At 40.0% G+C, this 24374-nt stretch overlaps 1 protein-coding gene across 1 annotated transcript; it reads left to right on the top strand.

Moving 5' to 3' along the window:
* Positions 1 to 443: 443 nt before the first annotated feature.
* On the top strand, positions 444 to 21561 carry prtp (thioredoxin domain-containing protein pretaporter). Its single transcript, XM_089639495.1, has 8 exons — positions 444 to 715; positions 4404 to 4543; positions 5903 to 6018; positions 6126 to 6266; positions 9636 to 9791; positions 10585 to 10784; positions 11619 to 11751; positions 21137 to 21561. The coding sequence occupies exons 1-8, from the start codon at positions 567 to 569 to the stop codon at positions 21266 to 21268; spliced, it is 1167 nt and encodes a 388-aa protein (XP_089495621.1). The 5' UTR covers positions 444 to 566; the 3' UTR covers positions 21269 to 21561.
* The last annotated feature ends 2813 nt before the right edge of the window (positions 21562 to 24374 follow it).

Genomic DNA, 24374 nt, shown 5'->3' with positions numbered 1-24374 from the left:
AACTACGAATCTATGAACCTAAAATAGGTTAAACAAGAGAAGAAAAACTAACCTTAAAATATTCACATCAAAACAATGGCCGTCAAATTAACACTGTGAGAAAGTGTTTTTTTTTCTTTTTAATATGCGTATTAACCTCATATACCGTGTTCCGCTTTTCTGTATATTTACAAAAAAATACGTTTTATTTTGGTCCATCAGAATTTTCATGTGAATAGCCTTAAAAAATAGAAATCTGTGTGATACTTGCACACGCAAGTATGCGACAAGTGATACGTCGTCTTTCCAGGGATAGTAGTTAACTTTTTAAGCAAACAATTTGAGTCGATATTAAAAAGTATTATTTTTCCTCGGTTATTTTTTTCCAATACAAGTGATCGTTTTTACCTTTGTGTAGAGTGCCAATAAAAAAATCTATTTTTGTGTGATCTCCTATTTAATTTTTGCGCAAATCGGGACTCGGCTCGTGGGTGTTTGGCGTTTGGTTACTGTTTTATCACATCACACATGTCATTTTAGTTTGTCAAGCCGGCTAGGAGGCGTTTTCCGCAACTTCTCCTTTCAAAATGTTTTCCATGTACATTTTATTACCTTTACTATTTTTCGGCACCGTTCTCTGTGTTGACGATGACCCGTTTACCGTCAATTACTCGACCGAAACTTTCAAAGAAGAGGTTCCGAAAAAGGATCACTTTGTGATGTTCTTCGCGCCTTGGTAAGTCTTATCACGCGGATAACATATTATATTTGTGTCAATCTTTCCGCTTAATTAATGGTTAATAACTTAATGACGCCTTACATACAATTTTGAAGTATTTTGCTTTAAAAAAAACGTCTTAAAATACACATAAAACTGTAATTTATCTCGGCGTTTGTTTGCATTGCCTAGATGCATTTAATAAGATGCTCATACGAGTTGTTATCCCGGTTTATTCAATCAGAGATCCGCCCCCTGAGTTTTCTCTTTATTAGTATGAATAATGTTATCATCACTCATCATTTTATGTGGGCAGGTGTTGAAGTAACTGTCTCTGTTTATCGTTTGCCTATTCGAATATCTATTGACCTCTTAGATAATACTGTACATTGCACAATTGCTTGGACTAAGAGTCCCAGCGAAATGAAAAACATAAGACAGTAAAAACCTTCATTAATTCATTTAATTTGCTTTGGGTCATTTTTACGAATGGTGGTGATTTGTGACCAATGACGAATTTAACAATATGGTTATAGGCCCCGGTTTAAAATAGGCCCAATCTTACCATGGCCTAACTTATAGGTGAGCAGACTCTTGTAAGCTAAGGTGAAGTTAAATCTGATATTATACTGCTTCTCTTCAAATCTTAAATGCGTTAGTATCTTTAAAAAGAATTACTAGTCGTTTAACACTTGAACTACAAACAGGGCCGGCCCTGTGCAAGTGCAATTGTCAATTGTGTACTCCGCTCCGGGCGCCTTCTTGCCAAAGCGCTAATAATACAGGGTGCAGCAAAACGGACAGTGCAGTTTCGTAGGTCCGTTACACCCGTATGGTGGGGCTAGGAGCCTGGGAGGGGCCTCATTGTGTTGGGAGGGTCGTGCCGTTTTCAGTTATTACCATAGTTTGGTCTGGACAAAACCAGGATTCGCCGTCCGCACGTTTCTTGAAAATGGCTGTTCTATCGTCGCTACCCAGCGGGCCTTCCAGCTGCAATTTGCGACTTCTCCCTGTGGGGCTACCTGAAGGAAAATGTTTTTAAACATCGGCCTCACATCTTAGAAGAACTTAAGGATCAAATTCGTGGGGAAATCGCCGCTATACCCTTCAAGATGTGCCAAAATGCAGCCGAAAACTTCAGAAATCGCCTTCTGATGATTCTTTTTATAATTTTTTTAAAACATACATAAGTTTCATTTTTTTAAATGTCACACTCGTATGTACACACGAGAAAACTATGTCATTTAATATTTTTATCCCTACGTGTAATCAACAACCGTCTACCAGTAAAGTTATTATGCTATGTCACACACTTAAGTGATAAGAAAAAACATTTGAAAAATGCTTGATTAATAATTTTTTTTAATTATGTGATTTGAATCACGCCACACCTGCTTTGGACATATGATTCAACCTATAAGATACAATCTTTCCCCATAAAATTAGAATGCCATAGCTCGGCTAGCTCAGTATCATAATATATATGTGCAGTATCATGGAGTACACGCAACGTGGGGTATCTTGGAGAACATACAATTGCTTACAATTTACCATTGCTTATATTACATCTAGAATTAGATTAGGTGTGCTTCTCGATCTTCATCTGATAAGCTGATTATGTGTTATAACAATTTTATTTGCGTTTATAAAAGTAACTGTTTTGTGTTTGTCTTGCATGCTTGTCCACACTGCACAAACAAAATAGTAGACTTAAATATTAAATACATTGTTTACGCCACACATTTGTACAAGTCACAGATGTTATTTCAAATACCAAATAATTTACCTCTGTAGCGTTGTAATGTAAAAATAATGTCAAGGTTTGACTTGACTTATTGAGTCGACCGACTTCTATTAATATCAACGAAAGTGGAACAAACCAAAATGCAGTCTGAAAACTAATACATATCAGGGATACTTTTGTAGCAGCAGGCCCCAGGAATAAGTTCACTACTGGTGCAAAAAACTCATCTATTTCTCATAAGGTGCTCTATACAGAGTATGACATATATAAAAGGAAAATTCGCCTCAGATATTTCCTCAAAAAATTGCTGGTCAAGGTTGAATAACACTGCAATAGAACTTGTTTCGAGAGTGTGGTTTCGCTAGAAGTAAGAAATATCTTGCTATAGTGTTAGCTTTGCATCCGATCATTTGGCTACAGCTAGACAATCTTGTCTTGTCTGCCAGATAAAAGGAATCTTATTTAGTAGACGCTTACTTAATTTTGACCCCTTTTCTTAATTGGACCATTTTATGCAGAAACTATCGAACCCACAATTTGTAAAATTTGACTTTTTGATGAAACTTCATCAATAGTGTGATATTTTTATTATTTTTTTTCTAACCCAAAAGATGAATACAATCTTTTTTGGAATTTTTTTTTAACCTTCAACAGGGTTGACATCTTTCACCGTTTTTCTCATTAAAATTATTTTCATACATAAAAAAATAACAAAAAATTTCATGTGGTTTGGATGTGTTCGAACTGTGAACTAGAGATTAGATAATAATAATAAACAAAAATTCAAAGAAATTACAGGAATACCGTGTATTAAATTTTCTTTTACCAATCCAATCAATAATACATATTTTTTAAATTCATCTATTTGAATGAAATTGAATCTTGGAAATGGAACTTAACCCTCTTCGCGACATTCGATCGCTCTGAAATTTGGCAGATAGATCATTATCAACAAATTTTTTACTTCGTTTATCTCAAAACATTTCCTAACTTCATACGACTAACAAACGATAAAACTAGGGTGACAATGCATTCTATCAATTTTGGTGGCACTCAATCGTGGTACACACGCAATTCTCTGAAATGAGATGACAATATAAAAATTTACAGTTAAAATACAAAATAAATTTCGATACTATCCAATTAGGATTTATTTGACTTAATTAAATGATAGCGCGGTTCATTCATCTTAGTCGGTCTCTGGGGAGGAATGTTCAATCCTCAGTAAAATCAAACATTTTTTTATTATTTTTTTTTAATTTATATAAATAGATGGTATTATAGTAAACTAGCTGACACGTAACGCCGGGAGTAATCTTTAGGAGATAGACATATACGGACCTTTCTGTAGGCCTTTTTAAGATATACATTTCAAAACATCGATTTATCTCTACTTTCCATACATATAATATGTATGGATTATATATGTAAACCTTCCGGAAGAAATTCTATAAATGATAGTGAAAACCCTATCAAAATACGTTGCGTAGTTTAGAAGAACTAAGCGCACAAACTGACAGGTGGGGAGAGCGATTTTATTATTTTATACCATTTAGAAAAGAACCTTGTTTTTTTACAGGTTCATTTTTTAAATGAATAATGTTTTGTAATTTCTTATTATTTTCTAATTTTTAATTTAGCTGAAACCATCCAACCTACGAAATGCCAAACTGTAATTTGTTTGACGATAAAATAAGAAAAATTTTGAATATGACACAAGATAATACTTCTTTATTGTAATATTTAAAAAAAAAAAACTCTAACTTCGACCATCTAACAAAGTGAGGTAAAATTTTTTTCATTCTGCAATCATCCAAATGTGATTATCTTAGCTTGCCGATTTTGTGGGTTGGATGATATATGCATAAGATGGTCCAATTTATTTTCACTCCATCAAGGTTTGACATAATGTAATAGTATTTTTTCATTATATGTGTATTAATTTTTTTTCTCCTTGTTTAGGTGTGGACATTGCCAAAGACTATCTCCGACCTGGGGTCAGCTAGCTGAACTCCTGAACGTGGGAGATGACTCCAAGGTTACTGTTGCTAAGGTAGACTGCACACAAGACAAAGAAATCTGCTCGGAAAATGGTGTCACAGGTAAACACAATCTTTTATTTATTTATGTATTACACGCACGCAGGGCAGGTCCTGTACAAGCGCAATTGGAGCAGACTGCTCCTGGCGCCGACTTGCCAAGGAGCCAATGATGATATCTAACACAGTGCCCTTGAGGTTTTCACTAGCGCCAGGCGCCGTTTGGCTCAGGGCCGGCCCTGCTCTCACGACACGACATAACCACAGTCATACAAATAAATTTCATCAATGATACAAGATTTTGTAAAAATACTATATTAATTTTTTTATTTTTTATTGTGAATACTGCACAAAAGTCCCAATTGCTCCCAACCATCTGGAGCCAATGAGATTATGGTATCCCCAATTGAGGAACGTTGTGAGGCTGAAGGTAGTGGGGAGGGGATGGAGATGGATAAGAGGTAGGTGGGGAAGTACCCGGCTATTCAGATCTGGTCACCAGACATGGCCAGAGCCATTTCAGCAATGTTTTCATTCTGAATGGTGATCTTACACCAGGGCGATACTGAGAGTATCTTCCACTCTGGAACGTACCGCAAATATTCTTTATATTATTTTAAGTGAGTAATTTGTGATATAACACTAATGAATCAAATAAAATTTACTTACTCGTGTCAGGATTTTAACCCGCGACCTCCAGCTTGCTAGTCGAAAGTCTTACCCCATGACCATGGAGGCCGTCAACTGATAACTTTGTTGAAACATTTCCCTATTTCTCCCAAACATATATAGCTTATAACAGAATTCTCAGTGACATGACCATATTTGTTACTACTTCAGTGGAATTGTGATCATGGTAACTTATAAAAACAATTGTTTGTGCATTTCAAACATTTTATTTTATTCCTTAGCCACTCAAGCGATGGAGATTTCAGGGTGTTCGGTTTTTGATTCAGCAATTCCTTTTAATTAACCCTTAAAAGTCGGAGCCCTGCAATTGGAGTGTTGAAGAATTGTACCCACGTACATCACGAAGCACCGCAATTGCAGTGTCGACCTTATACATTCATTTTGCCTTTGGATATTACTTCTACTGGATTTGTTAAACACAAAAATCAAAATGTCACTTTATGAAGTATGGTATTGTCTTCATGTTGGCCTTAACAAAAATGTATTTTTATTTATTGAATATTCTTGCCGGCTCCTACGGGTATCATACTTTCAAATATTAATATGGAAACATATGAACTGCTAACTGCGGTTTAAAGCTAATGAATCCACCTAAATTTCTCAGTTTATCCCATATTTTTAGGGTTTATAGAAGAAGAAAAAAAATCATTTAATTCTTAACCACCTACCTACATTTGGGTAGCTATCGCTCGAGTGATTAGGTTTGTATAACCATGTTGTATTTTCTTTCAGGATATCCTACCCTGAAGTTCTTCAAGGTTGGCGAACCTGAGGGAATCAAATTCCGTGGAATTCGAGACTTGTCTACTCTCACCAATTTTATCAATGAGCAATTAGGAGAACCAACAGTGAGTGTAATATTTATCGACGGCAACAAATTTTAGATGTTGTGTGATTTTTACCATATAATTTTTTTTTTCGAAATGTTTCTTATTTATATGTTGTTTTATTTCAGGAGGAAGAAGATGATGATGATCTCTTCCCCAAGATGGAAGTCAAGGGGGCAGTTGACTTGACAGAAGACACCTTCAACAAACATGTTGCCAGTGGCAAACATTTCGTCAAGTTCTACGCGCCGTGGTGTGGACATTGTCAGGTTTGTACGAGATAATTAAATCAGTATATCTACTTCACCTTTTCACAGCGTTCCTGATGTTTATAAGATAACGGTTATACACTACACTTTATCACATTCACTTATTTTCAATGCAAAATAAACACTCTTAATATATGTGCTGGGCATGCTTTATTCTCGCACATATTAGTGCCCATAGTGGTGAAGAGGTTAAGCCCCCGCATTCCCAATTTATAACACATTTCTCTTTATAAGTTTTATGTTCCAAAAAAAGTAAATGTAATTTTTTAAGCTAATAAATTCCCTCGATAGAAAAACATCGCATAGTAAATAAGCTCCGAAAATTATTAAAAACATGTTTTGTTCTGTTATTTAATATGTTATAGGAATGAAAAAATTCACAGTGTATCTTTAAATACGACTAAAGCATTTTTAGAGAGATTTTTGCTCTATTTCAAACGAGTCGTCTTTTATTAAATATTTTCACCATTTTCGCTTAATTATTACCATTCTTTTTTTAATTAGCGCGCTCCCTCTAACATTCGTATTTATATCTCGCTCCTAACATCTCTATATCTCCCTTTCAAAACATCTTTGAATGCTTACTACGGGGCCTTAAATGATTTATTTTTTTACTTACGGTCTTACTAAAAAATGCGGTGAAAATTTTATTCAATTGACTAACGACCGTGTGTGTGAAAACATTACTAATATAGAAACTGACGTGAAATAGTTCATAGAAAGATATAAAATATTTTTACACAGAGAGGGTTGTTTATCTGTTATATAAACTTGAAATTTATCATTGAATTTCAGAATTGAAATTTATCATTATTTCCAGGTATTTTAAATGTGCTATATATTTCTTCTTTTTGAAGATGTCGTAAAAACAAATACCATTTTAAGAAACAAGTTAAAATTACGTTTTAGATGTTTGTATTTGAAATAGACTTAAATATTTATAAATTATAATAAGTATTTTAATGTAACATGAAAAAAATTGAAAAAAATAAAACAAACATATTTTTTCTCCAAATGTCGAAAAATTGAGAGAATGCGAAATTTTTGCCATTTATTAAGGGAATCTGCAAGAAAACTGTCACCTAACCTCATTTTGAATCTCGCTCACACAATAAAAAATTATAAAAAAATATTATAATAATTCCCAGAGAACACAAAATTAACATAATTTCCACAAGAAAAATGAGATTTTGAATTCTTTGTTAGCGCAATATAAACATTGATTTATATTTACCTGCACACAAACATAAAACATCTGTGTTATTAAAAAACATCACTTTCATAGAATTCTTATTAAATTCACGCGGTAACAGTCAATTAAAGAATAATGTGTCCGAAATAACTTAAATTATCTGTATCTGCAGAAAATCCAACATTGCTATTTCTTTCAGAGCCCAGTTAAAGATATTTTTTATTAGTACCAACTCGAAACTAAGTTTTTACAGTCTTTATACAATGTGTAACAAAAACACCGTTTAACGAATGTGAAGTGGTTTTTCTTTAGTAAGGCTGTTATTAGTATTTATTATTCTTCATGTCACTCCTACAATGTTACTTTTTTATTTCTCAAAAACTATTTGAAATTTTAACTTGTGATTTTTAACATTGGAGAACAGGAAGAACCATTTATTCTATCATTTTGTATTTTTGTCTATATTGTTGTGATACTTTTTTTTTTTTGAAGATGGGTTCAAATCATTTTAAATAGCGCACATTTGAATGTATTTGTGCACACCGATGATTCTACTGTACATACATACATATGTATTAGGCTTTTGTAAAATTTTCATGAATGCCTGTGCGTCGCATATATATAAGTAATTATGTTGTAAAATATGGAACGGCAAATACTTAACACATAAAAAAACCCACTAAAATCATCATATCACACGTGTAATACGTGATTAATAGTTGAATTTTTAATAGTTGAAAAAAACTTTTTCATGCTTAAATGCTTTACATATGAGTATGCTTTGTCTAGTTTACAATATTTTATAGCATTTAAGCATTTAAATGAATCAACATAAAAAAGTTTTTTTTTCAACTTTGAGGATTTAAAAAAAAAATCGCAAGTTGCGCCACAATACGAAGTATGTCAAAAAAATACAAATAAATAGTAGTATATCTGTGTGTAAGGATATAATGGCCAACCTTATGATTCCAGAGATAGCCTCATTTTTAATGTCAGTGCCATACAAATTTTTCTTAAAAAAGTGATAACTCCTTCATTTGTACACGCAATTGCTTCATACGAAATTTTATAGCATAGTAATGATCAGCAGAATCCATTTCTAGCCAAAAAAATACCCTTGAAAATTCAAGTCTCTATGTCCTATGAAAGGCGATTTTCAGCCCACTGTGTGCCGCCCCTTTGTTTGTTACTACTTAGAAAATATTTCCCAATTATTAATAATTCAGAAATTGTCTTGACAAAATTATTTGCACGTTATATCAGTGTATCGACCTAGTTGTAGCAGCCAACAATTATATGAAGATAAGCCTGAACTAAAATATTGTTTTGTAATTGCTCATTATAACGTATATATCCGTGAACTCACAATTGCCGTGATCGTTATAACCTTCACAATTCCTCTACAATACCGCGTATTCATCAACCAAGGTCAAATCACAATGACACAAAGAAAATTCCAGGTCATAAAACCACATTCGGACAAAGAAATTATATTTATTTTGCGACGAAACTCCACAACATCCTACCCCCTGATATAAAGCGAATAGAAAATTTGAATGATTACAAATCAAGAATAAAAATCTGGCTGAAAGAGATTAATGAAAAAAACATTAAAAACGACATAGAAAACTAATAAAACAGAAATGAATAACTTTGTGAGGAGGACTAAGAAATACAATTTACTATACATATATTTAGTATCATATTTTGTATGTACAATGTTTAAATGGTTGCCATAAAAAAAAAACTAAGTTCGACTGTATATATTATATCACCTATATTATGTATAAAGATGTCATCTGTGACAGGGACAAATATGCTTTTTTTGAAAAACAGCGCCAACATCTGTTGGACGTAAAAGCAGCACGCACTATATTATTACTCTATCTGTACAGACAGACTGAGCAACAGCAACGCATGGCAGGGTGCAGCTAGTCTATATAAATAAAAATGTTTGTTCAAAATCTTAAATCTCCGAAAGTTTTTCACGGACTGCTTTGAAATTTTGACACAACGTTGCATTCGAATACGTACGTGTTTTTAATTGCTATTTTATATAGATGTCACATGTGACAGGTAACGCTTGGCAGGATACAGCTAGTAGTGTAATAAAGTTTTAACTGAGCAGTTTTAATTTTATATTTGATTTGGTATTTATAGTTTATGTATTATTCCAGAAACTTGCACCAACATGGGAGGAATTAGGAAACAGCTTGAACCATGACAAAACGGTGACTATTGGCAAGGTGGACTGCACACTACACAAGCCCGTGTGCACAGAATTCGAAGTCAAAGGATACCCCACTCTTCTCTGGATCGAAGATGGCAAAAAGGTGAACTTTAATATGTAATTTCATTTTATTTAACTTGACCGTTTGGCATTTCTTCTGCCTGTAAATTTTTTTGTACGACTTTTACTTTTCCGGTTTCGAAAATCTGCCGCTTTATTATTTAAATAAGCCTTACTTTGATTGTGGCTAAAGGTTATCGCACACATATCAGTTCGGCATTGAATCGGCACCGCCTCGCCTTATTTCACAAGCTTGTCCGAGGCGAGGCGATGCCGTTATGATGCTGATTAGTATGGAGTTTCATACAAAGAATTCTGAACGGTTCCAGCTGAGGCAATGCTGATCTGGTGTCGGGGTGATATGTGTGACAACCGTAACTTTGACTGTGTTATTATTATCATATTCAAACTTTCTTCAGGCAGGTATAACCACCATAAGTTTGAAAAAAGAATGATATTTTTTTGGATAAATTGTGTCCTTATTTGAAAATGTATTTTATTTTAATATTCCTTTATATGCCCTTGGGGCTTTTACATTGGGTACATATGGTTACAATTTTTTACACAAAGATTAATAATAGTTTATAATTTAGTAGGTAGGTATTTAAATGCCTACTTACAAATAATTTGTAATAATCTTCTATGGATATTATATTGACGATTATGATGGTGGAATAATATTCACAAAATGTACTTACATGTTTAATTATCGAGTAACAGATAATTAAAAAGAGACATTGGACAATTGGTTATTTATTTATTCTCCTTTCTTTCTCGCTTTTTCACGCCTTCATACTAGTCATGGTCGTTGCAATAATTTGTGTTTATTTGTATAGATTGAGAAATACACCGGCCAGCGCTCCCACGAGAGCTTGAAGGCGTATGTGGACAAGATGGTGGCGGGAACAGATGACGGCGATCGTATCGTCAAGGAAAAGCCCGAGGTTGACAACAGCCCTGTGGCCACCCTCACCTACGACAACTTTGAACATGGCACCAAGAAAGGATACGTGTTCGTCAAGTTCTTTGTCCCATGGTAAGTACTGTAAATTCGCAATCCATGGATGTGCTGAGTTAAATTAACAAGCCATTAATTAACTACCAATAAAAAAAAATTAAATATGCGCGTCTGTATGGCTTAGACTGCCCTTAGACGAGAGATTTTAGTTGCAGCGACAGTTAGAAACTATTCTAAAATTTAAAAGAACATCTCCCAATAAAAAAGTCTTTCGTGTGGCGCACCTCCAGATGATTTTCAGTTGTTCAGAAAGAAACTAAACTCAAATTTCCGGCTATGCCGGTTTGTAACTACGGCCCCACCGTTAGCTCCGTTTTAACCCCTCTCTCTCTATGTGCCATTTATAAAAAATATAGGGAGGTTACAACTGAGCTAACAGCAGCAAGTCTGATCAGTAATGCTTATTATGGTAGGTTTTTTTTTTTTTTCAAAATTTTTTATTGAATAAATAATTAATACATATCAACAAACAAGTCCTGCTTAGCCAATTGAATTGGCTTGTCAACAGGTGCTTAAAGTTTAGTTACATATACATTTTTATAAGTTATAATTTACATCTTATATCTACAGAATCAACATTTTTTCATACATATTAAAGTAAAAAAAAAAATTCCGATAGCCAATTTTTCACCATATATTTAAGCTTATTCATAGACTTACATTCTTTTAATAGATAAAAAATTTATCCCAGATTTTAATTTAATATCTTATATGACCTGTCAGTGGCTGAGTAGGCATCGCGATAGTTCCAATTCAGGCATTATGAGTTCAATTTCTCGGCTGGTTAAGTCCTCTATCATGACACAAGCAATATTTTCATTATTTAGTAACAAAAATGTAATATATTTTCAGGTGCGGTCATTGCAAGGCCCTGGCGCCTACCTGGGAAGAGTTAGGCCGCAAGTTTGTTGGCGATGAACGTGTCGTCATCGCCAAAGTAGACTGCACCCTAGAAATCAACAAGAAACTGTGTACCCAAGAGAGTGTAAGTATTGTTAACCTTTCCTCATCTGTGGTGTGTATTTACTACACATTGCTTCTAATAACTTTAATAACTCTATAAATATAATAAATTCTGGGTTCAGATTTTAGGTATTCCTCCGTTATACATTTATGCACTGTGTACCCGACTAAATGTCGTGTGCATACAGACTGAAAAAATAGGGGTTAGTTACACGACTCAAACGACTTTGTAAATGCCAATCAATTGACTTTCGTCCTGAAAAGGACGTTTCTGGAATATACCCGACTTTGTGCAAAATGCAAATCAATTGAACCTCGTCCTGAAAAGGACGTTTCTGGTATATATACGACTTTGTGCAAATGCAAATAAATGAAAGATTGCCTTTAAAAAGGCAGTTAAGTATGTCAGCTTCTTAAGCCACGTGGTGCCCGCCGGAATCTTGTCGATGCAGGATTCTTCAGTTGAAGGAGAAAGGCCAATAAAATTCTCAGAACTTGGCAGAAAGGGGCAGCGGCAGGTAGCTCGTAGATGCGGAGGTCCGAGGCGAGGGTGATCCAATGGAGAAAGAGAATTTAGAATTTAAAAATGCTGCTTTTTGTCAAAGTTGCGACTCGGCAACGGCACATAAAAAAAGGTCAGCCAAGGTCCAGCGGACCGTTTTATGGCTTCTCATTGGTCGGATTTCTATAGCCGTTGGAGCGTACCAGCCAGCCTTGGACCCCACACTTTCTAATTTGCTACCCGCCGGCCAATTGTTTATTGTTTATTTTTTTACAAGTTACATTTTTTACATTTCAAGGAATTTGACAATCTTAAAGCTAGGTACACAATGCAGAGTTCCGTGAATGTGGACAATTTCAAAATAGTTTATTAATGTCACATCCACGGATTAACATTATACGCAAACAATATTTATTTATTTCTTATAGTAGTAAATAGTAGCGAAAGATGTAAACAAAAACAATATAAAGTCATTCTTAAATTATAATGAACAAGCGTCCGATATACTCCCCCCGGTGCAGCCCTCTGCGCCAAGCTATTTGGGAGGACGTGAAGTGTTTCGACGATCTGGACAACCGGTACCCCTGGTTCGCAGTTGGACGGGCCGTGTTGTAGATGGTTCTGGAGTGGTGGATTTTGGGGCTGGCAGCAGTACGGCAATCTTAACGGCTGGCCGCACATATATCCCGGAAGCTGTTTGAATGCGGGCGGTCCTCACTTGACCATCAGCGGCGGGTTTTGCTTCGATGACTCGGCCGCGCGGCCAACTGTTCCGAGGTAGCGCAGGATCCATGATCACCACAAGGTCATCCTTTTTGATGGGCTCGGCCGGGTGGTGCCACTTCTGTCGGGCGCCCATAGTGGGGATGTACTCTCGGAGCCAGCGCCTCCAGAACATATCTGCAAGTTGTTGCCCGATACGCCATTGGCGGCGGAGACATACCTCTTCTTCTTTTTTGTCATACAGGGACAAATGGGGGCGCTTTCCGGCTGACCCCAGAAGGAAGTGGTTTGGTGTCAAGGGGTCTTCATCTCGTGGGTCAACAGAGACGTGAGTCAGTGGTCGGTTGTTGACAACAAACTCAGCTTCTGCCAGTGCTGTGCGCAGGGTCTCTTCCCTCGGCGCCCTTTCCTTTAAGGTAGCTTTCAAGGCCCGTTTCACCGACCGTACTAGTCTTTCCCAGGCTCCCCCCATGTGGGGACTGAGTGGCGGTATGAAACGCCACTCAATGCCTTTGGTAGCCATGGCGTCCATAATTCTAGAATCTTGTTTTAGTGAATCCAAGGCTTCCCTGATCTCAGCGTCTGCTCCATGGAAATTCGTTCCGTTGTCCGAGTACAGAACTTCGGGCTGACCTCTTCGGGCGGTCATTCTTTGCAAGGCCATAATGGCAGAGTCGGCAGTCAACGTAACAGCAAGTTCCAGGTGAATAGCGCGGGTGGAAAGGCAGGTAAAAATTGCCCCATAGCGCTTCTCCCGGTGTCTGCCAACTGTGACCTCCATTGGCCCGAAGTAGTCCAGCCCACAGTGAGTAAAGGGACGCACATGATGTAACAGGCGGTAAGATGGTAGTGCCCCCATTAATGGTGGAGAGGGCTTGCTTCTTCGTATGCGGCAAGTGGGGCAGTCGTGTGTTATTTTCCGGCTGATAGTGCGGAGCCGTAGAATGAAAAAACTGCAGCGCATCTCCGCCACTGTCTTCTCGGTGCTAGGGTGGTCTCCCTTCTCATGGTAGTGGCGTACCAGCAGCCGAGCGTACGGGTCGTTGCCATCCAATATGATGGGGGTCTTGGCCACGCTCGTGGTCTTTGTCAGGGCTCGTAATCGGGAACTCATCCGCAAGACATCATCTGGGCCGAGGAAGGGGGTCAAGGAATTAAGACGACTGCCAGCAGGTAGCGCCTTTCCATGTCGTATGGTATGCAGATCAGCTGCGAAGGCGTCTTCCTGGGATTTCCTGACCCATCTGATCTCTGCTTCTTTCAGTTCCTCTGCTCGTAATGTGCCCTCGGCGGGTTTGTGAGACCCCAATCGGCACCGCCTGACAAAACGGAGTATCCATGCTGTAGATCGAATTAGCCGGTTCCAAGATGAGAACCGTTTGATTAAGGGGAACGCCTCTCCTGTAGTGGTTATTAGGCCTACATAATGGGGCCTGACCTCCAATACGTCGTTGTCGGGTTTCTTGGTGGGAGATCGCTCCTTTGGCCACTCGCTTTCAGGTGCAGTAAGAAATGCAGGGCCGCAAAACCATCTTCCTTTTGGTGATAGATCAGGCACTTCAGAGTCACGTGTTCCGATGTCGGCGGGGTTCAACTTCGTCGGCACCCACCTCCAGTTAGGTATGCTGGTCATCTCATCTATTTCACCCAATCTGTTTGCCACGAATGCAGAGTAAGCGCGTGGATCAGTACGTAACCAGCACAGAACGGTTGAAGAGTCTGTCCAGAAGATAGTCCGGTTTATTAAAGCCTGGCTTTCTTTTAAGATGGTCTTGGCTAATCTAGCCGCCATGAGTGCGGCTTGCAACTCAAGACGGGGAATGGAGAGGGGTTTGAGTGGAGCCACTTTACACTTGCTGGCTAGGAATGTCGCGTGTAAAACTCCCTGCACGTCTTCTGTGTAGTATGCGACGGTGCAGCAAGCTTGTTCGGACGCATCGCAGAATAGGTGTAAGGTGACGCTGCTCTGCTTGTGCCGGAGGGAGCGCCTCGGCACCGAAACGCTGCTCTCGTGAAGCAAGCTTAGCCAATCTCTCCATCTCTCGGCGTGCTCAAGGGTGATCAAGTCGTCCCATCCAACACTCGACCGCCACACAGCTTGTAGCAAGATCTTTGACCGTATTGTGAGGCACGCGACGAATCCAACCGGGTCGAAGATCTTCATTACGATGGAGAGAAGCTGCCTCTTGGTGGGCCGTACAGCTTCTTCGGGGCTGACTGCATTTTGAAAAGAGTAAAGGAAGCAGTCAGTGGATGGGTCCCACACTAGCCCTAGTACTCGCTCCATCTCTTTGTCCCCGCTGCTGATGTGAACTGTGGAGCTCGCCCGGTCTCCGGAAGGAATGTCAACTATGGCTTCCGGACTGTTAGAGGCCCAGTTCGTCAAGTGGAACCCTCCCTTTGCAAGAAGGGCACTCACGCTTTGTACTAGTGCGGCAGCCTCGCTAGCAGTATCTACCGCATCCAAATAGTCGTCCATATAAAATTTGGAACGAACGGCTGCCGCGGCGGCCGGGTACTCGTGTTCGTATTCCCCGGCAACCCTGTCTCGTACGTACTGGGCGCTACTCGGCGAGCATGTGGCCCCGAACATCATTGATGTCAACTGGTATGTGTCAGGTTCGTGACATGTTGGTGACTTCCACAGGTACAGTTGTGACTGCAGATCATCCCTCCTTATCTTGATGCGCAGGAACATCTCCTGAATATCGGCTGCTATGGCAATAGTCCCTTCTCTAAAGCGAAGGATGTTCCCAAGAAGAGAAGACAGCAGGTCAGGACCGGTGAGCAGCTGGTCATTTAGCGAAGTCCCTCGGCATCGACTGGCAGCATCAAAGACTATTCTAATCTTTCCGGGTTTGTTTGGATTGAGAACCGCAAAATGTGGGAGATACCACTTCCGAGGGGCAGGTGTTGATATCTCGCGATCAGACAGTTTCCTGGCGTAACCTTTAGCTACCAGCTGACCCATTTTGTCAGTATAGGCCGCTGCTAGGCTTGCATCTGCTGCCAGCTTTCTCTCGAGGGACTGTAAATGTTTCAGGGCACAGTGGTAATTGTCGGGCAACGTGACTTCCGGGTTTCGCCATAATAGCCCGGTTTCCCACCTGCCGTTTGGTAGAGGACGGGTGGTCTTTTCCATCAGGGCTGTGGCTTTGAGTTCACTCGCATTGACTCTGGCCGCAGATGTTACGACGAGAGAGTCGACGGCAAAGTTGGATTTCACCAACTCTCTCAGGCGGATGTCTGCGGCTGTCTCCATCTGCAGGGCCAGGGTGGTAGCTGGGCCGTCGCTGCCAGGATCGGTACCACCGTGGGCAATCCACCCTAGTGCGGTCCGCGACACTATTCGCGTGGTGCCGAAATCTTCCCGCACGTCTCTTGATACTATCAAATGAGCATTGTCTTGCCCGATCAGTATCCGAGGGGTGACGCGTCTTCCTGGGACACGCTGCTCCGGTAGACTGAGGTCAGTCACTGTGTGAGCCGTAATATGATACTCATCACTGCTACCTGCACCTCTTATGGTTATTTTCACCCGGCGGGAGTGCAAGTCAGATGTGCACATTCCCTTTGCTCCATGAATTTTTAGCCCCTGGACTGGGCCGCTCGCGCCAATTTGTGCCGCAGTGTCAGCATCAATGAGGGTAACCGTGGAGCCTTCGTCAAGAAGCGCGAACACTGAAGCTTCATTTTCATACGAAGTGCTCAGTACTACTGGCACAATCTTCAGTAGTACACGGCAATCCGTACTCTGGCGTCATAGATTGACGGCACCACTCACGACGGTATTCACTGGCGCGGAAGCGGGCGCGGGGTTGTGTAGCAGCCTGTGGTGGGGGGCGCGGCAGCCTCCTACTCCACACCACACTTTAGAGGTGCACTCGCGGGTATAGTGTTTTTCTAGGCACTTGCGACACAAAGAACTCGCGCGCACTGTTTCCCAGCGGAGATCAACTGATTTCGCAAAGAATGCCGGGCACTCACGAGTTTTATGGTTCCCGCCACACTGCGCACAATTAATGTTTTCACTATTGTTTTTGTTTTTATTGTTCACTCTTGAGTTAGCGGGCACATTTGCATGAACTTGTTCGCGGCGCGGGGCACGTGCAGACCGTGCGGGGTCAACCATTCCGCTTAAGGGGATCGCGTTTGCAAAACTTTTCAAAAATACCGCGAACTGAGTTATGGTGGCGGGAACTGTTTGTCCGCGCACTTCCGCCAACCAGGCTAGTCGCAACGTGCACGGCATTTTAGATGTGACGTCAGACAGCAAGGCAGGATTAGTGATGTACCCGTCGGTCCGCAAGATTCGCAACGACGCCACGAGGTTCTGGATTGTTCCAGAAAAATCTGCCAGGTCTTCAAGTGATGCTTCGGCGGTGAGATGCGGCAGTTTTTTCACCTTCTCCAGCATCAAGGCAGCAATTGAACCCGAGCCGCCGTATCGCTGCTCAAGGACGGCAATTATCTCGGGGACTTGCGTTGGATCCATCAGCAGGGGGCCGACGGCCTCTCGGGCTTTGCCCTTCAGTGCACGCTGCAACCGAATGAGATTCTCGCTCGAAGTCATCTTGCAGGTGGCCGTGGATTGTGAATATTGGGCCATCCACGTAGGCCACTCGAGCGGGTCCCCCGAGAAGGAAGGTAGGTCCTTGGCGGTAGATTGCCTGGCTATTAGGGCAGCCATTCTTATGTCATCCTCTACGGAGGGACGGGGGCTATCCTCGGATCGCGAGGCGCGAATTGCATTTGTAATTGCAGAAGCAAGTTGCGCCACGGAGTCCGCGCCTTGGTGTGCCCACTCACTTGTGTGTCTAGAAGTCTCATCGGCAGTAGGTGGTGGTGGAAATATTGGTGAGAACTCCTGGCTGGAGGAGGTTTGATGCTGGTAACCAGGATGGAGCTGCCGATTGAGATGCACATTATACCCTGGCTGAGTAGGTATATCCGCATGGGACAGACTGGCGGGCTGCCCATTCTGCAGGTTGACAGACCGCGGCTCATTGTACGATGCGGCAAGGTGTGTTTGTAGATCAGGGCCCGGCGCATATAGTGGAGGCGCTTGCTGTGGGTGACCGATGTTAGATACAGGTCGTTCAACTATGGCAGGCTGCAATACCGTGTGGCCGACTTCAGGTGCCGGCTGCATGCCGTCGGTATAGCCGTAAACGGGCGTAATGATTGGGGCCGAGTTGTAGGCTGGCATTGTACCCCCGTGAGACACGAGTCGCTCGACTACGGTAGGCTTCGATACCGTGTGGCCGACACCAGCTACCGGCTGCATTCCGACGAATGCCGGGGTAGGGGCCGGGATGTTCACCGGCGTAGTTATTTCATGAGACGCCGCAGCCGGGACGATCACCGGCGTGGTTACTCCGTAGGACACCGTGGCCGGGACGATCACCGGCGCGGTGGTTGGTTGCACAGGCCTCAGGGCCGCCAGCAGGTCTGCGATCTGCTGGGCGTGCTGTTGTTGCATAGCACGCATTTCTCGACGTAACTTCTGGACGGTGTCATCGGTTGACGTAAGCCCAGGCGAAGCGACATCATCGGAGCAGATAGATGCGTGGCTCGGGGCCAGGGGGGCCGGGATAGCAGGGCCCGTGGCAAGGGGGGCCGGGACAGCGGGGCCCGTGGCAAGAAGGGCCGGGACCGCGGGCGCGGCAACATCGAGACCTCGGTTGGAGACAGCGTGCTCAGAAGAGCCCGAGGTAAGTGGGCCCAAGTCTAAAGGTGGCGAAGGCCCATCTGGAGCAGCGGGGACAGCGGGGGCGGGCTGGGATGTCTCTGAGGAGCTCGAAACGCCGCGCCCGCTGCGTAGAGTAGGTGACATCCTTCAAGAAGGCGTGAAGGCGTGATGACCTGAAGGCGTGTAGGCGTGTGGACCTGATGACCTGAAGGCGTGTAGGCGTGTGGACCTGACGACCTGAAGGCGTGTAGGCGTGTTGACCTGATGACCTGAAGGCGTGTAGGCGTGTGGACCTGAAGGCCTGAAGGCGTGTAGGCGTGTAGGCCTGACGACCTGAAGGCGTGTAGGCGTGTTGACCTGATGACCTGAAGGCGTGTAGGCGTGTGGACCTGAAGGCCTGAAGGCGTGTAGGCGTGTAGGCGTGTGGACCTGATGACCTGAAGGCGTGTGGACCTGAAGGCGTGTAGGCGTGTGGACCTGATGACCTGAAGGCGTGTAGGCGTGTTGACCTGATGACCTGAAGGCGTGTAGGCGTGTGGACCTGAAGGCCTGAAGGCGTGTAGGCGTGTGGACCTGATGACCTGAAGGCGTGTGGGCCTGAAGGCGTGTAGGTGTGTGGACCTGATGACCTGAAGGCGTGTGGACCTGAAGGCGTGTTGAATCCGGTTACCAGAAGGCGTGAAGGCGTGTTGAATCCGGTAACCAGAAGGCGTGAAGGCGTGTTGAATCCGGTTACCAGAAGGCGTGAAGGCGTGTGAACCCGGTTACGAAGGACCAATTATGTACCCGACTAAATGTCGTGTGCATACAGACTGAAAAAATAGGGGTTAGTTACACGACTCAAACGACTTTGTAAATGCCAATCAATTGACTTTCGTCCTGAAAAGGACGTTTCTGGAATATACCCGACTTTGTGCAAAATGCAAATCAATTGAACCTCGTCCTGAAAAGGACGTTTCTGGTATATATACGACTTTGTGCAAATGCAAATAAATGAAAGATTGCCTTTAAAAAAGCAGTTAAGTATGTCAGCTTCTTAAGCCACGTGGTGCCCGCCGGAATCTTGTCGATGCAGGATTCTTCAGTTGAAGGAGAAAGGCCAATAAAATTCTCAGAACTTGGCAGAAAGGGGCAGCGGCAGGTAGCTCGTAGATGCGGAGGTCCGAGGCGAGGGTGATCCAATGGAGAAAGAGAATTTAGAATTTAAAAATGCTGCTTTTTGTCAAAGTTGCGACTCGGCAACGGCACATAAAAAAAGGTCAGCCAAGGTCCAGCGGACCGTTTTATGGCTTCTCATTGGTCGGATTTCTATAGCCGTTGGAGCGTACCAGCCAGCCTTGGACCCCACACTTTCTAATTTGCTACCCGCCGGCCAATTGTTTATTGTTTATTTTTTTACAAGTTACATTTTTTACATTTCAAGGAATTTGACAATCTTAAAGCTAGGTACACAATGCAGAGTTCCGTGAATGTGGACAATTTCAAAATAGTTTATTAATGTCACATCCACGGATTAACATTATACGCAAACAATATTTATTTATTTCTTATAGTAGTAAATAGTAGCGAAAGATGTAAACAAAAACAATATAAAGTCATTCTTAAATTATAATGAACAAGCGTCCGATATACACTGAATTAAAAAATAATATATTACATAGTTTTCAAATTCAATAAAAAATCCGAGTTTTTTGTTAAAAATCGGGAACAAATACACCAATACAATCAACCATGTGATACTAATACGCGAAGAGTGTGCGAGGAAATGACACGCTATTGATGTCCCGCTTTAATTCGCTATGCGGGAACATGAGACATCCACACTTCTGCAGTTGTAGTTTTTGATTTAGACCATCGATACCTACGACCGCACAGCTGTGTTTGTGCCAGCTGCCAGCCAGTTGGCCGCGAACCGTCTTTAGATTTGGACCCCTCGCACGTCTCTTTAGCATCTGCCAATGGTTTTTTCATGTTTTCAGCAATTAAATTACAATTATTATCACTTTTGATATAAAATATAATAAACATAATCGATTAGCTATGAATATTCATATTTTTCCCATATTAAATCGCTTATTTTGAGATGTGTATTGACTACACAGCACCGGAATGCGTGTATTTTTTTAGCACAGTAAGGGAAAGGTTAAAGGTGTGTTAAATTGTTATTTTGATGAAATATCATGGAACTATTTTTTTATAACCTTAAAGATTTTGAAAAAGATAAAGCAATTTTAGTTTTAAAACTCCCATTGCAGTATTTTAGAAGCATTTTATAACTTTCTGGATGACCTCAATTATTAAGCTAAATCTTTCAAGGACGAAATTCTTCTCGACGGTCACAAGACATTGTACTAAACTATTATGTATCTATACAGCAGTGATAAACAACCTTTTTAACAGAAGGGTCAATTTACCTATTTTCCACTGACTCAATTGACGGGATATTGGAACTATTGTGAAGTGTTACATAAAAAAAACTAATTTTTCTAGGTTGAGAGCTTCCCATCGCTGATCCTCTTCAGAAGCGGAGTGAAAATCTCAGAGTACGACGGAACCAGGTCGCTGGATGATCTGTACGAATTTGTGATAGAGCAAATGGGCAAATCTCACGACGAGTTATAATAACAAAGTCTTTAAAGTAAAAGAAGCCAGAATTTATTAGAACTTCTTTTAGTCAAATAGTCATAGCATGTCCCGTTATCAATTGTGTTATTATTTGTATGTACGTACTTACTTCTCATTCCATTTTGCAATAAAGACATTTTTTTTGTTTGAATATTTTAACATTGTTGAAGAATTATTATTTGTTGACGCTGCAATATTTTGAAATTTTTGTACAATTGTCTCAGTAACCGCTGTGTGTAGGTACTCAATTTTTTATGTTAAAAAGTGAATAAACATATTGTTGCGTATAACTTTTATTTTTGTACTATCGCCATCACCTGTATCTCAATAAATGGAAGATGATGTTGTCTATATAAAACTTATACATAGTCACGCCGTGAAATATGTGATCAGCAGATCAGCAGGGTTTTTAACAAGTTCGTTGTTAAAAAAGCGTTGTTAAAATCACGCCGCACACGCTAATCTCCGAAACCGCCCAACCGATTTCAATTAAATTTTGTGAATGTGTACAGTTGTTTCCAGCTTGAAACATGGGATAGTTTTGGACCCGATAGGTGGCACTGTTGTCGAGATCAATTTTTTATTTTTTTTTTAGATTTTTCATCGAAAAATACATACAACCACAAATTTTAACTTCTGTACACCCCCCTTCAATATTTTTTAATGCGATTTTAAGGTTTTTTTTATGGGAAAAAAGGGTCGTAATTCATTTTGTTGTGTAAGCTTTATGTATACATATTGGCAAAAGACGGATTGACAAAAAATATTGTTCACCAAATCGCACTAAATTAAATAAAAATCATTACTATAATTTAAAACAACAATATTGTTTATACTTAAGAATCAATCTTTATTTACTTATTTATTTAATTTTTATTCATTATCAAATAAGAATTTTCATTTACTACACTTGAATATGAGGTGAAATAAAAAAAAGTATATCGAAAGTGTTTTCTATGGATCGTATTTGTACAGCAAACTGTGAAAGACATACTTCAAGGCCTTTTTAAGAGTATAGAACGGTACTGGTCGCTTTTATTTACCTATTTTCTATCATACTGAACCATAATCATAATCTGCTGAAATGATAAATATGTATCAAATGAAACATCAAAAAAATATGATTTAAGATTTTCACGGCCAAAAGTATTTTTGTTATTTTATGGCTGAAGAAGGAGTTAGCGCAACACGGCATAACACCCCAATAACAAATGTCAAAAAAATATCTACGATGGACGTGACTTGCGTATGTCAAATGTATAAAATATCTGACAACAGATAAGAGGCGGTCTATATAAAATGCAGACTACATAGAAGGCGGTCTGTAGGAGGACAACATCTGCCCGGGCCCACTAGTGATTTTATAAAATCAGATTTAAAAGAAACTGAGCAGTGTCTATAGAGTTTAAAACAAAAGTGGAAGTTTTCAAATGTATCAATCAGAACACAGGCAGGGATGGCCCTGAGCCTAGAAATGGTAAAAACCTCAAGGGCGCTTGTGTTAGGTATTATCACCTCCTTTGCGTCTTGGCAAGTCAGTACCTGGAGCGGACTGCTCCAATTGCGCCTGTACAGGACCGCCCCATGGTTCCATTCTTCAAAGGCGGTTTTATACAAACCTTGGAGGAAAATGATACATACAAACTTCTTATGTTTTTATAGAAATCTACAGTTTTATTCCGAGATTGATGAAATTTTGCACATTTAACCTTTAAAACAAGAGGAAGCATTAGAATTCGAAAACTCTACGTAAAGCCCGGGCAACGGCAGGGACTTCTGCTATTCAAAATAAAACTGGTAACCCTTTGCAACCGGCAAAAAATTTTAAAATTGTGATGGGCCACATTGTTAAAGCTCTTAGTTATGATCTCATAGGGCTGGGCGACTTACTGGTTGAAACATGTGCGCTTGAAAGTACCCTAAATAAGCAGCTCCCGCACGTTCAATCGACACCGGTTCCGTTCACAAAAACAAATTTATTTTCTGTCTTCAAACACAAACTCACTCTCGTGTGAAGCCGGTTGTAAAGGGGTAAGGTCACAAAGTTTACAACAAAAATGATTCTCAATTATGAAAAAGCAGATTTCTAAGGAAAACATAGAAGGTTATAAAAATAACATGAAAGTAAACACAGAAATTAAATGAAGGTATGTTTATTATGGTAAAGGGTTATTATCACATATAATTTAGTGTATAAACAATTATTAATACTAATCTAACATCTTTAAAACACCGATACAACGACTAGGTTCAATATCACAATTTTGTAGACTACTACACAGTAATTTCAAACAAACAGATTTTTTAAAGAACTTATAATACCACGTCTCAGGTTCACCACAAATTATACAATTTAGGATTTGAATATACATTAATATTATCGACAGTTGTTTAGTTTATATGTACCACTTGCCAGACCAGAAGCAAAATATATAATAAGAATAAAAATAACTAATTAATTTATATTATTTGCTTACAATCACAACTATTACAACTACAGCGGACCTAAGTTGATTTTTCACAAAAAACAGCGCTGTACAAATTATCCCATTATTATTATGATTATTAGCGGTAATAGGTAAGGTGCAGAGTACATAATAAAAACTCAATCAAACAATCCTTCTATTTTGAGATCACTATTTAGTTTAATAATCTATCTCCTAAAGGGGTAAGTTTTACGCAAGTGTTTATTTATCAAGAGCAGAAGAGCTTCTAAATAAAACTGGCAAGTGGGTTAGTACACCTACAAAAATTGGAATATCTGCCTTTAAAATATTGAATTAATTATCATTGAAATATTGTAAGAAAATTGCAATAGGTGGGTACTTAGTTCAAAGATTTTTCTTCACATTTGAAAATGTTCCATTTTTGAAATATATACATAAACCAAAGCATAGATTTTTATTAAAAAGAGATTATTGGGGGGAAACAGAGAAAGGTTTCAGACAGTTTCAGATTAGAGTAATGAACGATGAAAAATATGTAAAAAGTTTAATTTGAGGGTAATTAACAGTAAAAGGTAATATTTGTGGAATTATAATTTTTTAACAAAATAACCTTGTGCATGAAACACGCAACAATAATATGTTTATTAAGAAAATAT

The sequence above is a fragment of the Hesperophylax consimilis genome, chromosome 14, assembly GCF_061612785.1.
Source record: "Hesperophylax consimilis isolate HC1 chromosome 14, BYU_Hcon_1.0, whole genome shotgun sequence".
NCBI classification, from domain to species: Eukaryota; Metazoa; Arthropoda; class Insecta; order Trichoptera; family Limnephilidae; genus Hesperophylax; species Hesperophylax consimilis.
This window is presented reverse-complemented; position numbering and strand designations above follow the sequence as displayed.